Source organism: Punica granatum, chromosome 8 (genome assembly GCF_007655135.1).
Source record: "Punica granatum isolate Tunisia-2019 chromosome 8, ASM765513v2, whole genome shotgun sequence".
Lineage (NCBI taxonomy): Eukaryota > Viridiplantae > Streptophyta > Magnoliopsida > Myrtales > Lythraceae > Punica > Punica granatum.
In genome coordinates, this window is record NC_045134.1 from 1,589,350 (window position 1) to 1,604,760 (window position 15,411).

At 40.9% G+C, this 15,411-nt stretch overlaps 3 protein-coding genes across 5 annotated transcripts; 2 read left to right on the forward strand and 1 right to left on the reverse strand.

Moving 5' to 3' along the window:
• Window positions 1–3,550: 3,550 nt before the first annotated feature.
• Window positions 3,551–6,955, forward strand: LOC116187552 (uncharacterized protein YKR070W-like). 3 transcript variants are annotated; one of them, XM_031516321.1, is made up of 12 exons: window positions 3,551–3,717; window positions 3,828–3,946; window positions 4,091–4,126; window positions 4,215–4,288; window positions 4,433–4,473; window positions 4,649–4,720; window positions 4,806–5,001; window positions 5,513–5,608; window positions 5,757–5,824; window positions 6,067–6,253; window positions 6,344–6,427; window positions 6,637–6,955. In XM_031516321.1, exons 1-12 carry the CDS (start codon window positions 3,608–3,610, stop codon window positions 6,685–6,687), a joined length of 1,134 nt encoding a protein of 377 aa, XP_031372181.1. In that variant the 5' UTR covers window positions 3,551–3,607; the 3' UTR covers window positions 6,688–6,955. The 3 variants fall into 3 exon arrangements, with proteins under 3 accessions (XP_031372181.1, XP_031372182.1, XP_031372183.1); XM_031516322.1 differs by having other exon boundaries at window positions 3,554–3,717; window positions 3,828–4,126; window positions 4,405–4,473; XM_031516323.1 differs by lacking the exon at window positions 3,551–3,717 and having other exon boundaries at window positions 3,835–4,288; window positions 4,405–4,473.
• A 454-nt stretch (window positions 6,956–7,409) lies between these two features.
• LOC116187550 (leucine aminopeptidase) lies at window positions 7,410–10,218 on the reverse strand. Its single transcript, XM_031516318.1, has 4 exons — window positions 9,137–10,218; window positions 8,740–8,973; window positions 8,326–8,652; window positions 7,410–7,877 (listed from the first exon to the last, which is right to left on the reverse strand). Exons 1-4 carry the CDS (start codon window positions 10,214–10,216, stop codon window positions 7,581–7,583), a joined length of 1,938 nt encoding a protein of 645 aa, XP_031372178.1. The 5' UTR covers window positions 10,217–10,218; the 3' UTR covers window positions 7,410–7,580.
• A 1,045-nt stretch (window positions 10,219–11,263) lies between these two features.
• On the forward strand, window positions 11,264–14,449 carry LOC116189478 (protein TONNEAU 1a-like). Its single transcript, XM_031519153.1, has 8 exons — window positions 11,264–11,493; window positions 12,002–12,131; window positions 12,291–12,379; window positions 12,491–12,613; window positions 13,269–13,399; window positions 13,514–13,539; window positions 13,632–13,785; window positions 14,166–14,449. Exons 1-8 carry the CDS (start codon window positions 11,407–11,409, stop codon window positions 14,209–14,211), a joined length of 786 nt encoding a protein of 261 aa, XP_031375013.1. The 5' UTR covers window positions 11,264–11,406; the 3' UTR covers window positions 14,212–14,449.
• Window positions 14,450–15,411: the final 962 nt, after the last annotated feature.

Here is a 15,411-nt window from a genome sequence, read left to right on the forward strand (position 1 = left end):
ATTACTAAAAGATAACCACATCCAACTATATATCAATTATGTATGATATATAGAACTTAATTATTATATCCTCGGAAAAGTATTTTCCCTTTGTATAGCTAGTAAGGCAAAACGAGGTTATTTGAAATATGGCCACTTGGAGATTGATGTGTTGAGAAATAATGCAAATTGAATCTTATAATTGAATATGGCGGAAAAAAGTAAGGTTTCTGTTTTCGTCGTGACATATGACAAAAGTGGGCTACAATTTTCTTTTGGACTTCTGGCACGAAAATTAGATATGTTTCGTGAACTTATGGAAACGTGGGGATAAATATAGCATCTATTCAGTTAGATTATCTCGGACCCATGCAGAAGATTTGGGAAATTTGTCGAATTAAGTGGTCAAAGGGTCAACAAAGTCGTCGATTTTGTGGCCTTCCTTTTAGCTTTTATTTATAATAAAGATATTATTTCACTTTACCAATTAACACTCGTGACTTATTTAGTTCATTTCATCATATTTTCATATCGATTTTATTGTCAAGTAACTCGTTTTAAAATGATTTATATTTTATTTTTTTGGGTGATGGAAAGGCTTCAATTTCCTCGCTCATGACGACTATATTGGGACAATTCTTATTCGAGAAATTTGTCAGACCCATGCGGAAGATTTGGGAGATTTGTCGAATTAATTGCTCAAATGGATCAACGAAGTGGTTGATTTTGTGGCCTTCTTTTTAGCTTGTACTCATGCTAAAGATATCATTTCACTTTACCAATTAATACTCATGACTCGTTCGTTCATTCCATCATATTTCCACATCGATTTTATTGTCAGGTAACTTGTTTCAAAATTTTTTTTTTTGGTGATCGAAAGGCTTCAATTTCCTCGTTCGTGACAATTATCTCGGGACAATTCTTATTTGAGAAAAATCCACCATTGCCCTATCATCCACCAAGAGTCCGGTTGGCAACATTAGTAACCCTTTCCCAAAACTGCAACCTCTCCTCATCAAAACATTCCCGTAGTCTGATCCTGCACTTCTTGTTTGCCCTTCGTTCACCTCTCTCCCACCATCAGCCATTCCACGACAAATTTACACACTAATATTCAAAAAGATTTACATTTTAGAAAACTTAATCAACGCACAAGATCCATTTGGATGTAAATAGCATAGAATTTTAACCAAGTTCAATGATCACATGATCATTAATTCAGCTACAACTAGATAACTTCTCTTACTAGTGGGAGGATGCATTGCATTTGCATAAATTCTCGACTGATAATCAAATTAAATAGTTCGATCTTAATTCTTTGATTATTTTTATATTAATTAACTTGCGAAATGACATACTTTTCTATCCTTTTTTTTCCTTGAAAGATATCATCAAATCCACCAACCTGACCTTAATCGCACATCTTTGATCTTAGTTTTATCTTCACTTTTTTGGTGCTGTCCGGCTGGTATATCTATATAGATTATTTATATTTACATAATATAACTCAGACAAAAAACCTGTATATTTATTTATAAATTTATAACCAGTGGGGTGTGCTGGGAAAAAAAAATGAGAAAGAAAACAATTCGCGGGGAATAAATTTAGTGCAAGTGGCTGCGCAAAAGGTGCTTACGTCATGTAACATGGTCACGTCACCAATGAAGCCCCGTCATCAACAATAGATTCTCCAATTTGACGAAGCCCAAGGTTTGACTGTCTGCGGTCAAAATGTATGGTTATGACCGGAAGAAAGTCAAAAGCGGAGAGGGCCATCCCCCAAATTAATAATCTCTGTTTGCGTCTTATGCACAAAGATGGCTGTTGAATATCGGATTGGTTCAATTCATGGCCCCTTTCGGGCCCATAATAGAAGGTTACTTTACGACATAATTTTATGGAATCTTGGACTCTTCACTCTATATAATAGAAGGTTACTTTACGACATAATTTTATGGAATCTTGGACTCTTCACTCTATACTATTGGAGAAGGAAATTAATCATTTAGCGCAGGTCGGTCACTTTTTCATCATTTTTCCACTCTGTTTTGCATATATTTTGGTATTGAGCCATAATCGGAGGGCTATTTGACATCAATAGTACTGAGAAAGAAAAAAGAAAATTATGAATTATCTCAAATCTGAAAAATCATCTTAAATGTATGAACTTTGACTGAATTGAGACAACCGATTATAATTTGGAGATGAAACCGACTTGAATTCATACTCTTTCTAGCCGAGCCCTTTGATGGTCTTGTTGTGTTGTCCTCCGAGTCCAAACCTACAGTTCATAAATCAGGCCTAATAATTATCAAAATGTGGTCCAAAAAAGGCCCCACGTGGACCCATCTGCTTTGATTACAAGTAGTCAAATTATTCCGTCTTGTCCCTTGCTTGTTCTACTGACACTTCAACCAGTGTGGCATACACGTAGAAGAACCAAAACGTCGCTCGACTCCCTTGGAGTTTGTTTATCCCACATGGCATTATTTCAATAATGGTACTACGTCTCTCTCGAAATGTTTCCTAACTTCCAAAAGATTATTTACTGGAATCTATGTCGGTCCATCGTGGTCAGGTTTCGTATGAACCCTTGTTGACATAAATCATTATTAGCTATGTCAAACTTTGCAAAAGCATTTGCTCGATACTCGGAGAGAAGCTTCTAAAAGAGGCTATCAGTTTCGAGTACCCTATATTTTTCACGATACTCGGACCCTACCCTATAAGGGACATGTTCCAAGATTTTAGAATCGGACCCTACCTTGTTGAATCCTGGAACCGGAACCTACCTGGAACCTGTATTATACCACAGGTTCCGGGTACCCTGTTAGAACCTATAAATTTTTTTCTCTGGTTAAATAAAATCGAAAATGTCACATACATAATCAGTAATTACGCCAAATAGAATATCAACAAAGATTTAAATTAATCAATAACAATAAAAAAATAATATATCTCATTAATCTATCGACAAAATTAAACATCCATAATACGATCTCACACAACAAAGTGCCTATGTTCCGATTTATTAAAAGAGACAGTAACTTTACTATTTTCTTTTTTTTTTTTTAATAAATAATCGATTCTGGGTACCCTGTAGGTAGGAACCAGAACCGATTTACATCGGTTCCTGATTTTAATACCCAGAACCTACCATATTTTCAATACGAGCTATCCGGACCCGACCCTAACGGATAGATTCTGACCGATTCTGGGTATATCCGGTACCCGTGCACACCTCTGACTTCTAGGTTGGGTTGATGGAATGGTACGTAAATGCAGGAGGCAAATTTATCGGTGTAATGTGATTGACATGACGAGTCGAGAATCGAGCTCGAACTTGCGAATGGGCCTGAGCGCTGCAAATTGGGCTTGGAGCCCGAACTTAGCAGCGTGGCCCAACAAAGAGAGAAGAGGCTTCGACATTTCAAGCTGTGCGGCCCACGTCCACGTGCATGGCCACGCAGGACAAACTCTGAACCTTGCACGCGCCGTGCCACGCGCGAGCGGGAAGGGAAATTGTGGCCTGCAATCGCAACCGCAGAAGCCACTGATATAGCAGAGCCAGAGAGTGCAGAGCATCCTTGCGGTTCGGAGACGGAAGGAGCCGGAGGAAGAAGAGACGATGAGATTCCGACCAGTTCTGCTTAGGCTTTCTGGTTGCCGGAACAGATCTCCATTGGTCCCTGTTCAAGCTCATCGCTTCTTCTCTCAGCTTCAACCGAAGCCCCGACGGTATTCTCTCCGTTAATGCTTGATCGTCGTGTAGTTGAACAAAATCGCCGTTCCGTGCGATTTTGCTTTCACTGCAGCTCATTCTTCTATGTACGAAATGTGCTTTCCAGGGATGACAGTGGCTGGTCTTCTTTTGGAATCGCCTTCGACATTGATGGCGTGATTCTTCGTGGGAGAGTTCCTGTCGGCGGCTCTCCCCAAGCTCTGAGAAGATTATACGATGATTCTGGTGCTGCACCGTCTGCATTGACCATGAGAGAATCCTACATCTTGAAAGTTTACATTTTCCTGTTGGATAGATTGCTTCGTGGCGGTTAACAATGTTTCCTTTGTTTTCCTTTGCTCCTATCTGCATAATTGGCGGTGATTCCAGGTGCATTGAAGGTTCCCTTCCTGTTCCTGACTAACGGTGAGCTGCGTAATAACCTGATATATCACTCCTTGAGATATGCGATGTAGTAATAGAGTTGAGAAGTCTGTCATGTTCTGCTGAAAAGGAGGTGGTGTTCCAGAATCTAGACGAGCCGTTGAGCTAAGTGGACTTTTGGGAGTGGACATTCTGCCCTCTCAGGTCCTCTTCTAAATAACTTCGTCGTGGCCTAGTTCACGAGTGATCTTTAAATCAATAACTGGTTTGTTCTGCACCGAGTCTGTAATTTTGACTGATGTAGGCCTTGGTTGCAACAGCTCTTCTTTTTGTTTCATCCTCATGCAGGTGGTACAGGGCCATTCTCCTTTCAAAAATCTTTTGAACAGGTATAAAGCCTTAGTCGAGACTCGAGCATAACAATATCTAGCTATCTTTTATTTTCTTGGGATTTTTTGGTAGGAGTTCATCTAGTTGTTAGCTTGGGCAGCTTATGAACCTTTCTTCTGGTTTAGGGATAATTTTTGTTGAATCAATATTACAGCAGCTGCTATTTTTACCCAGGTATGAGAATGAACTTATTGTGGCCACCGGGAAAGGCGAACCTGCTGTAGTAATGTCTGAATATGGTTTCAAGTAAGTCGTGTGCTGATTACTAGGATTTAAGGTGCTTGTATAAGCAAAGTTCATAGAGTTGACATTTGGGTTGTTTCTCATGCAGAAAAATTCTATCGTTGGATGAATACGCTTCATACTTTGAAAACATCGATCCTGTCTCTCAATATAAGACATGGACAACCTGTGGTACCGAAACTGGACATGCCAATTCGTTAGAGCCAAACAATGATATTCTTTCAGAAAAAGTGAAAGCAGCATTTGTCGTCAGTGATCCTGTAGATTGGGGTAGGGATATACAGGTAAGCTTACCATATTATTCAATTCAACTTTATCCGATCTGTAAATCAAGGTGCAAATCTAGCAACTAAGAATAATTATTAGTAAGCTATATGAACCGACTAAGATGAATGCATGCTTTGATGAGGATGAGAGGATAGTCTCCCAATTTTCTAGTAAACTGTCATGGAAATTTGCCCTTTCCACATTTTCTGTAAATTTATCTTCAGTTTCCACCTAGACATCACTTGCTGTTCCGGTGTCCAGTATCCACCTCCATTTTGAGATTGCTCCTGCCTTAGAATCTCGAATCTATCCCCACCATATTACAGCAGTGCCACTCTTAAAAGTTTTAACCAATGTCATCTTTGTGTCCAATATTCTGTTCATTATAGTAGAGGGCAGAACCGTGCCCCTGAAAGTTCTCTCGAGCTGAATGAGAACTGTCTAGTGCTTGAATTGAATTTTCACCACTGACTCTGTCCTTACCTCTTCTTGCAAGAACTTGTGATCTAAGGTAACTAAATGCATCAGGTTCTCTGCGATATACTAAAGTCTGGAGGACTCCCTGGACAGAAGTGTAGTGATCAACCAGCTCTATATTTCGCAGCAGATGACCTAGAATATCAGGTACTTTCACTTTCCAAATGCTTGTGTTCCTGAGTTCTAGTGAAGACTCAATCTTACCTTCCTTTTCTCCCTATATAGAGGATTAGGAATCATGTCTCTTTCAAGAACTTGATAATAATATTTTCAGTGACTCGGTTACTCCATGCAGGCTGCGTTTCCCACTGAACGCCTTGGAATGGGAGCCTTCAGGATTGCTTTAGAATGCATCTTCAACAGGTTATTTTACATTCATACCATAGGGATGCTCCATTAGAGCTGAAATGTTGAGCACAACATTGTTCTATTCTACATTCTATTTTCTTTTTATTGCTTTGATTTATGAGGGCTGTAAGTTGGAGAAACCATCATTCATATCTCAATTGACTGCTTTTGCATTGAGTGATTTAATTCTGAACTGAGCTTCTTGAATTGATTCTTCTTTTTTTTTTTTCCTCCCCTCGTCTTGGTTTCTCATTTAGCATTCATTATCGTCCTCTTGAGTATAAGTCCTACGGAAAACCAAATCCGTTTGTGTTCAAGAATGCCGAGAGGATATTAACCCAAATTCAGCTAAATCACCATGGTGAAGATGTCAAATCACATTCTTTTAGAACCATTTATATGGTTGGTGACAACCCTTCTGTTGACATCAAGGGGGCACAACAGGTTCTTCCATTACTTCAGCTTCAGCTCTTGAACAACATCACTGAGCGCTTTGGTGATAAAAGACTATCTCATGCTGGCTTCTGGTTTCAGGCCGGACACCCTTGGTTTTCAATTTTGACGAGAACAGGCGTCTTCAGAGGAAAAGATAATGATTCTGACTTCCCTGCTGATATGGTGAGGACTTCAGTTTATGTGAAAATTATGCTCTATTGTTTTTATCGGAGACAAACATTTTCCCAAGTGGAACCCAACATTTATTTTACCTTTTCCTTTTCCATGTTTGTCAAGATAAACAAAAACTGACGAGAAAACAAAGAGGAAAAATTAAGACAACACTTATACATTTCGTTTGATGATTTTATTTGTTTCATCGCTTTCTGCAGGTGGTTGACACTGTCGAAGAGGCAGTTGAATTTATATTGCACAGAGAATGACGCATGTAGTATCAAAACTTCCCGAACTAAGATATCGGATTCCTCATCCAGATTCCTGGTTAGGATTTATGAGGTTGACGCATGCATTCCTAATGCGTGTAAATTGACTTATCATCTGGTTGGCTGATCTACTGATCTTTAACTTTTATCTCATAAGTTTTAATTACGATCCGACCTTTCTAATACAAGAGGTTTGTATTATATGATAGCATAACTTTAAACTCCAGAGCACCAATAGGAATTGCTCCAATTGATTTTCATGCATAAACTGGGTGTTCTCTCTGCGGCTTCGTCAATTTCAGTTGATTGTCGTCGACAGCACTCGCGTTGTCAAACTCCCTTGTCACTGATAGGGCCCTTGGGGGGGTCATGGGGAGCTATTCCTCCCTTATGAGGATTTCAAGCCCGCTCAGAACATGATTCACACAAACGACATGAAGCTGTTCAGGTCCATGCAGAGCCCTTCTGTTCGAGCCATGGTGTTGAAGGCTCGTGCTGAGCGAGGTGGGAAATGGTTGGGAGGGAGGGAATCTCGGCCCTGTAAGTGCAAACTGGAACCCACTCTTGTTTTGTTTTTTAATGAAATCTCGATTTGATTGTTTGTAGCAAACTCGTCGGCTGCTAGTGATTTCTTAAATGAATCATCGACATACGCATACATTTGAGGTGCCAGGTCATGTAAACTATGGAATGTCATAGACTCCACAGCATTACAAGTAGCGTTCAATAACATAATAAATCTGTACTCATCCTTTGCATGTCAACTTGAAAGAGTACGACCGGTCTATACTTAAAAACTGAGAACACCCCGAAGGTCGAAACTGAGAACGCCCCCTCAGAGATTAGTTTAGGTTCAGTCATATGTATTTACAAAAAGACACAGTAAACATCTTCTACATGTGCTTGGAGAAGATGGACTCGACAACTCCCTGAGCTATGGGGTGATAGCACTCTCGAGCCTCTGCAAAGACCCTCTTCGCGAATACCTTCTCTTCATCCTTCCCGGCTCCCTGTACAAGAGCCTTGTACAGTGGCCGGAGGTACTTCATCCTCCCCACTTCCTTCAAGGTCTTCTCCACCTCACCATAGTAGTCTCGGCACCTAGAGGAGATGGCCAGCTGGAGAAATGCCACTTTCACCTCGTAATCCCTCGATTCCGACAGCCTATAGCGAGCGTCCAGGGCCAAAATCTGCAAAATGATATTATACAGGTCACATTGGTCTGACCAATCAGTTTCTACTTTTCTGCTATTTGTTTCCATAGTAGGAGAGCCTGAGTTTTCGAACCAGCAGCAGTTCTGATTATGATATAAGACCCATCAATAGACTACAAAATTTCTGGGGTTAGAAAAGGTACACCCATGAGCTCAATTCCATAGACTACTATGAGGACACTAGATGCTAGCGCAAAGCCAGAGTAATTATCACATCCTATGCAGTTGGTTTTAGAAACCAAAGGCCAATGTAATTCAATTTATATGAGATATAAACAACATTGAAAGTGCACTGTAATTCCACGTGTTTCGGTGGAAGGATTTTGAAAAACGACTTAAGATGTAATTTTCTTGAATAGTTGGTGTATCAATAGATAAAACATTATAAAAACAAGGGGAATATTTATACAGAGAAGGGAAGAACCTGTGATGCTTCAATAGACTTTGGCAGATTCTCCAGGTAAAGCTCCCATTCCTGACCACACCAGTCGGCGACCTCGTCATCTCTTGGCATCCTTCCTGCTTTGAACTCATTTGCAAGGGACACAATCTTCGTGTATAAGTTGGAAACAGGTTCATACGCATCAGGAGGGATGCCATGGCCCTCGGTCCATAGTTCCAAGTCAATCTTCGTCTCTATTCCAGGGACATTGGCTTTCAGGAATTGGAGAAACGTATCGGTGTCAATTGATTTGAACTTGAAAGTCGCAATATACTTCTTGAGAAAGTCATCAAAAGCTGGCCTTCCAATCTAATCATTTGTCAGGGCTGAAGCAGTCAGAATAGTTATCACAAAGCAGTCTATCTGCAATATGAAACTAAACCACCCATATCCTACCTCCCGTTCAATGCGCCATAGAAACTGGAAACCTTTCTCGTACGGAACTTGGGAGTACACATCATCGGGGTCTACCCCTTCCTGCTTAGTCTTGAGCTTAGTGAACTCCATGTTGTCCTTGAATCTCTCCACTTCCTCATTCAAGCCCCTCCAACCAATCCCAATGTTCAGTGTCGCTCTGTCTTCCCCTTGCACAGCCTCCACAATTCTCCTCTCGGCATATGTAGTAAAACCCTATCGAGTTAACCCCGAAACTTGCAATCAGAAACGATGCACGGAAATTCATATGGCACCCGGATAAGCAGAGATACAACATACAAGCCAATTCACAAACCAGTGATAAAATTCAGTCAACAGGACAATACTCTGGAAAGGGAAATTTCAAAACTTTCGGTACCTCATTCAGCCAAAAATGTTCGTTAGTGGTGTTAGTGATCAAATTCCCAGTCCAACTGTGCGCGAGCTCATGTGCAACGACCTGTGCCCCGCTCGCATCGCCCTTAATCACCGTTGGCGTCAAGAAAACCATCCTGGGGTTCTCCATCCCTCCGTAAGGAAAGCTTGGAGGCAACACCAACAGGTCAAACCTCTCCCAGTCGTACGGTCCAAAGAGCTTCTCCCCCTGCTGAATCATATCCTCCGTCCCCGCAAATTCTGCAGCTGCAGCATCGAGCACCGGCCCTGCTGCCTCCGCGTACACCCTTGTCCTTGGGCCTACCTCCCGGAACCCGAGCTCACCAACAGCAAAAGCAAACAAGTAAGGCGGGATTGGCTGCTCCATGACGAACTCCTCCACCACACGCCCCTCAGCACACCAGCGATCATCCCCGCAAGGCAGACATGCCGCCTCGCCCGGTGCCGGAGTCCGGCGGTCGGCGTGGCGGGCGGACATGACGGCGGAGAGCTGCCGCGGGATGTTGAGCCGCGCGCTGTAGCATATCCGAGCTGCGGGGGTGTCCTGGCAGGGGAAGACGGAGCGGGCGTGGATGGACTGGCACTGGGTGTAGACGAAAGGGAAGGTCTTGTTGAAGGTCTGACTGGGGTTCAGCCACTGCAGGGCGGAGGAGGCGGGCGTGGTGGAGTAGATTATGAGGACGGAGCTGTGGTTGGACAGGGAAATGGTGAGGTTCTGGCCCTTGATGGGGTCAGGATCAGAGAGGGAGAATGGGAGAGGGGACAGGGACTGAGGGTCCAGGACCGAGATGACAGAGAGGGAGCGAGTGTCGAGGCAGAGGGGGCCGGAGAGAGGGTTCTGGAGGGAGAGGAGGGCGGAGGCATGAATGGAGGAGGAAGGGAAGTCGAAGTAGAAGGAGAGAGAAATGTGAGTGGTGAGGGGGTGGGCCGAGTCAGTGAAGGAGTGAGGGTCGATTGGCGCCATTGATGGAAGGTAGTGAGACAGAGTTAGGGTTTCTGAGGAGAGAAAATGACAGGAATGAAGAACACGAGAGGGAAGAAGACAAGTGTGAGTGATTTTCATGCGTAGAGTGTGTATATATGTATATATATATATATATATATATATAGAGAGAGAGAGAGAGAGAGAGAGTGGAGCTGACTGTAAAAAAGGTAAAATTACAAAAGTCCCCTAAATTATCTCATTCTGAGAAATTACCCTCAATTTTGATATTTGTGTCTTTGAAGATACCTTCGAATTTCCCATCCTTTTTTGAAAATGTTGATTAAACTCATGTCACAATCTCGTATGCAACTCATGTTATCTTTAGATGAAGTCCATAACCACTACACCGGAGATGAACTCGGTCTTGTGCATTGACAACGACAATGAATGTTAAGGCCTTATTAGTTAAATGATTTCAATCTTGATTACTTATTAAGAAATTTTAATTGAAATACAAGTATTTTTAAAGAAAAAATAACTTTTCACTTTGTTTCGGAATTAGATGCTTATGGTGGAGTTAGTGTTGCTTAATGCTTACTTTATCTTTATTCCTTTTACACTTTCTTATTCTTATGCTATATTTATTAGAAAAACAAGGATTTCATGCAAATCTTCATCATTTACTTTAGATGATCGAATCATGACACGTGAATTAGAAGGACAATACTTCTTATATAATAGGTCTGAATGTCCAATTTTCACGAATACTCCAAGTTTTGCTCAAAATATATTCGATCGTGGATCTAAATTATCATTCTAAACCTAATCAATGAGATTGAACTGTAAGTATGCTGGAACTCGTCAAGTTCCGCATTAAAGTTGCTTTGATCTCTAAACCATGCGGCCATTGTCAAATATCAACTAACCAACAGAGAAACTATTCCCGGTCCTTTTTGACAGAGAATAGGATTGGATGAATCGAAATTGAACATTAATAGAAATTAATTATGGGCTTAATCCTCAAATCATAAAAGTATAGGGATCCCGTTGGATATGGGAGGGACAAAAGCGGGCCCCGCCATAGTGATACGCTGACGTGGACGGTCCCGATGTGGAGGTTCAGCAAGTGGGACCTACCGGCATCGAAATTCCTCCCAACCTCCTCTCTTTGATCCTCTCTTCTCCCTCAGTCTCTCTCTCTCTCTCTCTCTCTCTCGGTCGCTTGCTCGAATCGGAAATCGGAATCGGAGTCAGAGCCAGGGAGCTCGCAGCTCAGTGCACCCCGGCGAAGCTTCATTTTCCCAACGAGGGAGGGGAGAGATAGCAAGATGGACGATTACACGAGAGAAATGATGGACCTCAAAACCCTAGTCACTCGCACCCTCGAGAAGAAAGGCGTCCTCGCTAAAATCAGGGTAAAATTTTTCTCTCACTCATCGGTCTGTCACCGTTCCTGCTGCGACAGTCGGAACTCGAACCACCGAAATGAAAGCTTTAATTTGTTTTTGCTGAACTGCTGCATTTTCAGATTTATTCGAGCTCGGATCGCGGTATTCCGCAGCTATTTTGCTCTCTATTAGGTTTTCTTATCATTTTTTTTTTGCTACAATTGAGCAATGATCTAGCTGGGTCCTTCTTGCGTTTGGCTTTTCAGGACTGTAATTTGAACTTTTGCGGCTATTATAGCTGCAATTTCGATATATGGACTCTTAAAACTCAGGTCAAGCGTTTTTGTGGTCCTTGAAATTGAAAGGTTACGGGTATTCTCCGATCTGTGACTGATAAGCATGATCATGGAGCTAAATTCGTTATTGTTTAGCATATTGAAGTTCATTGATTGGATAAAGAAAGTGTCTTTAGCTGATGGCACTTGCATGTTGTATTGCTACTACGACCCTCTGTTAACGCCCATTTTATTCCTAGGCCGAACTAAGGGCAAGCGTGTTTGAGGCAATTGAAGAGGAGGATCGAGTTGTTGAAAGCGAAGGTTTGCCTCCAGCGCTGCTGGGTAGCTGTAATGAGCGCGCAAAACAGCTTCATGCTTCTCCTTCAGGTTATTTCAAGATTTAGTTAAGCTGTCTTCAAAAACGGTTCTGGGGATTGTCTGACCCTGTGTTGTCCACTTGAATATTGTTAGATGACTGGTTGCTCTGCATCTGTGAATGATATTTATTTGCTTGTCATTTAACCATGCTTTGCATTTTTAACGCAGGGAGGTTATTGACTGCACTAATATGTGAATATTTAGATTGGGCCCAGCTGAGTCACACCTTGAAAGTCTATCAGCCAGAATGTAATTTGGTACTCAAGTAATTTTAATTAATACGTTTCATATGTTATGCATTTACCAATTAAGCTCACTCTAACGTGCCCGATTGAGTGACACATAAAAATGGTTGTATATCATTGCAGCAAAAAGATTCCTGGAAATCTGAGTTGAAGGAATTTAGCAGCAAGAATGGATATGATCTGAACAGAAATGGAGATAGTGCCCCCTTATTGTTGGATGTGCTTGAAGGTTTTCTGAAATATGAGGTTAGATATCCTTTTTTTTTAATTATTTTTTAAAATAAATATTGCTCAGAGTGATTTTTTTTGTTATTACTTTAGAATTAGAATATCTCATAGATGTTGTATCATTAAAATCACGATTAAAATTATTAAAATCGGAATTGTAGAGTTTGTCTTTTCATATTTCCGTGTAGTCAAAAGCCCAAGTGCAGTGTTTGGTTGCTTAACTGAGCAATTTTTGGTCTCCCATCATTCTATAGAGATATCTGCTCTTCTTTTACTTCAGTTGTCAATTGATGCTTATTAGTTACAAGACAACGCGACATCGAAGTAGGTACTTATTTACTATACTCTGTTTAGTTCTTCAATTTTTTAGGTTGTCTTGGTGAAATGGAGGGAGTGTAGGTAGTTTGTAAAAGTATCCTTAGATTTTGTGAAATCTTAAGATATTACTATTTGATCTTATGGTCCAATAATATGGATCTTCCACCAATTTTAACGACTTTTCATACATCTAATGAAGATCTGGGTGTTTTGTGTTTCATCCTGTGATCTTCATATTGATATCTGATCATAAGATGGTTCAGAGTGGGTGGTTTTTTATTAAATCTAAGCTTCTTTCATTGTTTTTGTTTCTGTATGTGTATAAATTAAATGACTCTGTCTTGTCTTTTGATAGAATTTGACCAAAGGAAGAAGCACTGGAAGGAGAGGGGGCAATCCAGAGGAGTCTATGTCCAACATAGAGTCTCGAAATGTTCGTAGGCCTTCATCATCATCTGTAGCCGGGGGTTTACCTCCACTTGGAAGGTCTGGGATTAGCCATATTCTCTTGCTTATCTCCCTGATTCATACTCCCTTTTCTTCTACTCTCCATTCATAATGTATGTTCTGTATGCTCTAATTTTCTGCTCTATATTACAGATCCGTTCCTGCTTCACACACGTCTGGTAAGAAATGAAACAAGCTCTACATACACACACTGGCTTTTACTTCTTGCCCTTGTTTTATATGTATCAACTCTTTTTATTATTATTTTCAGATAGGAGAGCTGGGTCTTCCACATCGGGCTATCGAAAAGATGATTACAATTGGAGATATGACAATGATGAGCCTGAGGATATCATTCGAGCATCAGCTGCTCTGGAGAACCTTCAACTGGATAGAAAAGCTCGAAATCTTACTACATCATGGCGGTGTGTATCTTCAATTTCACTCATCCTTTCATGATAAAACTTGTGCCTCCAGCAGATACTTGAGTATTAAAAATATAGCTTTAGCATGCCATTTCCGATGTACAAACAAACCAAAACAGTGGTTTCTTCAAGTCCTGTGTTTGTGAGAAAGGAATAGATTTACATGAACCTTGGACTTTCAGTTTAATAGCTGTAGCATTTGCCATCACGACTTTTATATTTGAAGTGTATCGCCAATTTTGGTTTCTCGGTGTTGTGGTGTACTGTACCTTGGTTGTCTAGTTGGAGTTTTCACATTCACTATCGTCATCTTTCTTGCCTTCATTTATGCTCAGCTAGATAGAACTTTCGGCGCTCGTCTGATATGAACTCTGCTGCAGGCATGCTGGTGATGGAACCTCTGAGGATGAAGGAATGGAGGGTTGACTACGAGCAAGTGATCTTCATCGACGATTTTACATTTACTTGTTTGATGATGTGTAATTCAAGTATTTGATTGCCAACTGTTCGGGAGTTATTGATTTCTCAGAATGAGAATAGAAACCATCGTAGGTGTCTGTATTTCGTGATTCTGATATTTAGTAACTTTTCTCGAGTTCCTTTTTCCCTTGCGGCTTTTCAACATTACCTAAAAAATTTGGATTGTACATTTTGTTTCACCAAACATCCTTTCTGCTCCTGATGGCTGTGCGTGCAGTTCTTGTTGGATTGAGGTTATGTCGGGTTCTCGAAATTATGTCTCAAGTCTTCTCATAAACATAAGCCTGCAGCTGCTCCCGAGAACTAATAATGCAGACTCTGGTGTTCCGAATCTTTCGACAAGGGCTCGGACCCTATTTCTTTTTCGTATTCCATGAACGGGGTATAATGGGTCATCTCAAGCTTACCATTATGCCCTCGAGATTTTTATTATATCAGTATTATTATTATTTTGAAGGTGAATTCAATGTCAAGAAAATGGGGCCCCACATTGATATCGATAGGGTCTAAATTAAAACCGTCCTCTGGGCATAGCCGGCAAGCATCCAAGATTCTCTCTTGTAATGCCCCGCCCCTGACAAATCAGTACAAGACGATAAATTACGGCTTTTCCGACATTACAATGGAAAATAAAATAAAATCAATTCATTATTAAAAAGAATTTTGGAATTCCTTAAAATGTGGGTTGACAAAGATAGCCCTTTCAAAGCCCCTCGAAATCACCCCCTGAAAAGGACCTCTCTCGAATCATTAAGATTATTCATTCATTTGACTATTTTTTTTTCCTTTTTTAGAGGAAAAAGAAGGGAAATGTATTATTGGATTATATTATTAATCAATAATTAATGGTTGAAAAATCTGACTTTGTTGGAGACTGTCTGGAAGCTAAAAGGACGAGAGTGCCCTCCCTTATATCATTATTAATGAGTTGGGTATTGTCTTTCGGAAAGGGCGCCCGAGTCATTTAAAAAAAAAAAAAGTCTTACAGCTTGTCTTCTTCTCATTTGCCAGACCTTCCCCTATACTTTCCGTTTCTACCGATATCAGCACTCCATGACCTTCTCATTTGCAAATTAGCCCTCATTAATCGGCATGTCTAGTAATCCCATCGTGTATGAAGGGGTGCGTATTGCTGATGAATTAGCT

Bases quoted from the DNA above. Each gene is read 5' to 3' on its own strand.
- LOC116187552 (XM_031516321.1), top strand. From the start codon at position 3,608: ATGAGATTCCGACCAGTTCTGCTTAGGCTTTCTGGTTGCCGGAACAGA. The intron at 3,947-4,090 runs GTGCTGCACCGT...CGGTGATTCCAG, and splicing joins AAGATTATACGATGATTCTG to GTGCATTGAAGGTTCCCTTC. The intron at 4,721-4,805 runs GTAAGTCGTGTG...TTTCTCATGCAG, and splicing joins ATGTCTGAATATGGTTTCAA to AAAAATTCTATCGTTGGATG.
- LOC116187550 (XM_031516318.1), bottom strand. From the start codon at position 10,216: ATGAAAATCACTCACACTTGTCTTCTTCCCTCTCGTGTTCTTCATTCC. The intron at 8,974-9,136 runs GTACCGAAAGTT...TTAACTCGATAG, and splicing joins AACATTTTTGGCTGAATGAG to GGTTTTACTACATATGCCGA. The intron at 7,878-8,325 runs GTTCTTCCCTTC...ATCATTTTGCAG, and splicing joins AGTCTATTGAAGCATCACAG to ATTTTGGCCCTGGACGCTCG.
- LOC116189478 (XM_031519153.1), top strand. From the start codon at position 11,407: ATGGACGATTACACGAGAGAAATGATGGACCTCAAAACCCTAGTCACT. The intron at 12,614-13,268 runs GTTAGATATCCT...GTCTTTTGATAG, and splicing joins AAGGTTTTCTGAAATATGAG to AATTTGACCAAAGGAAGAAG. The intron at 13,786-14,165 runs GTGTGTATCTTC...ACTCTGCTGCAG, and splicing joins AATCTTACTACATCATGGCG to GCATGCTGGTGATGGAACCT.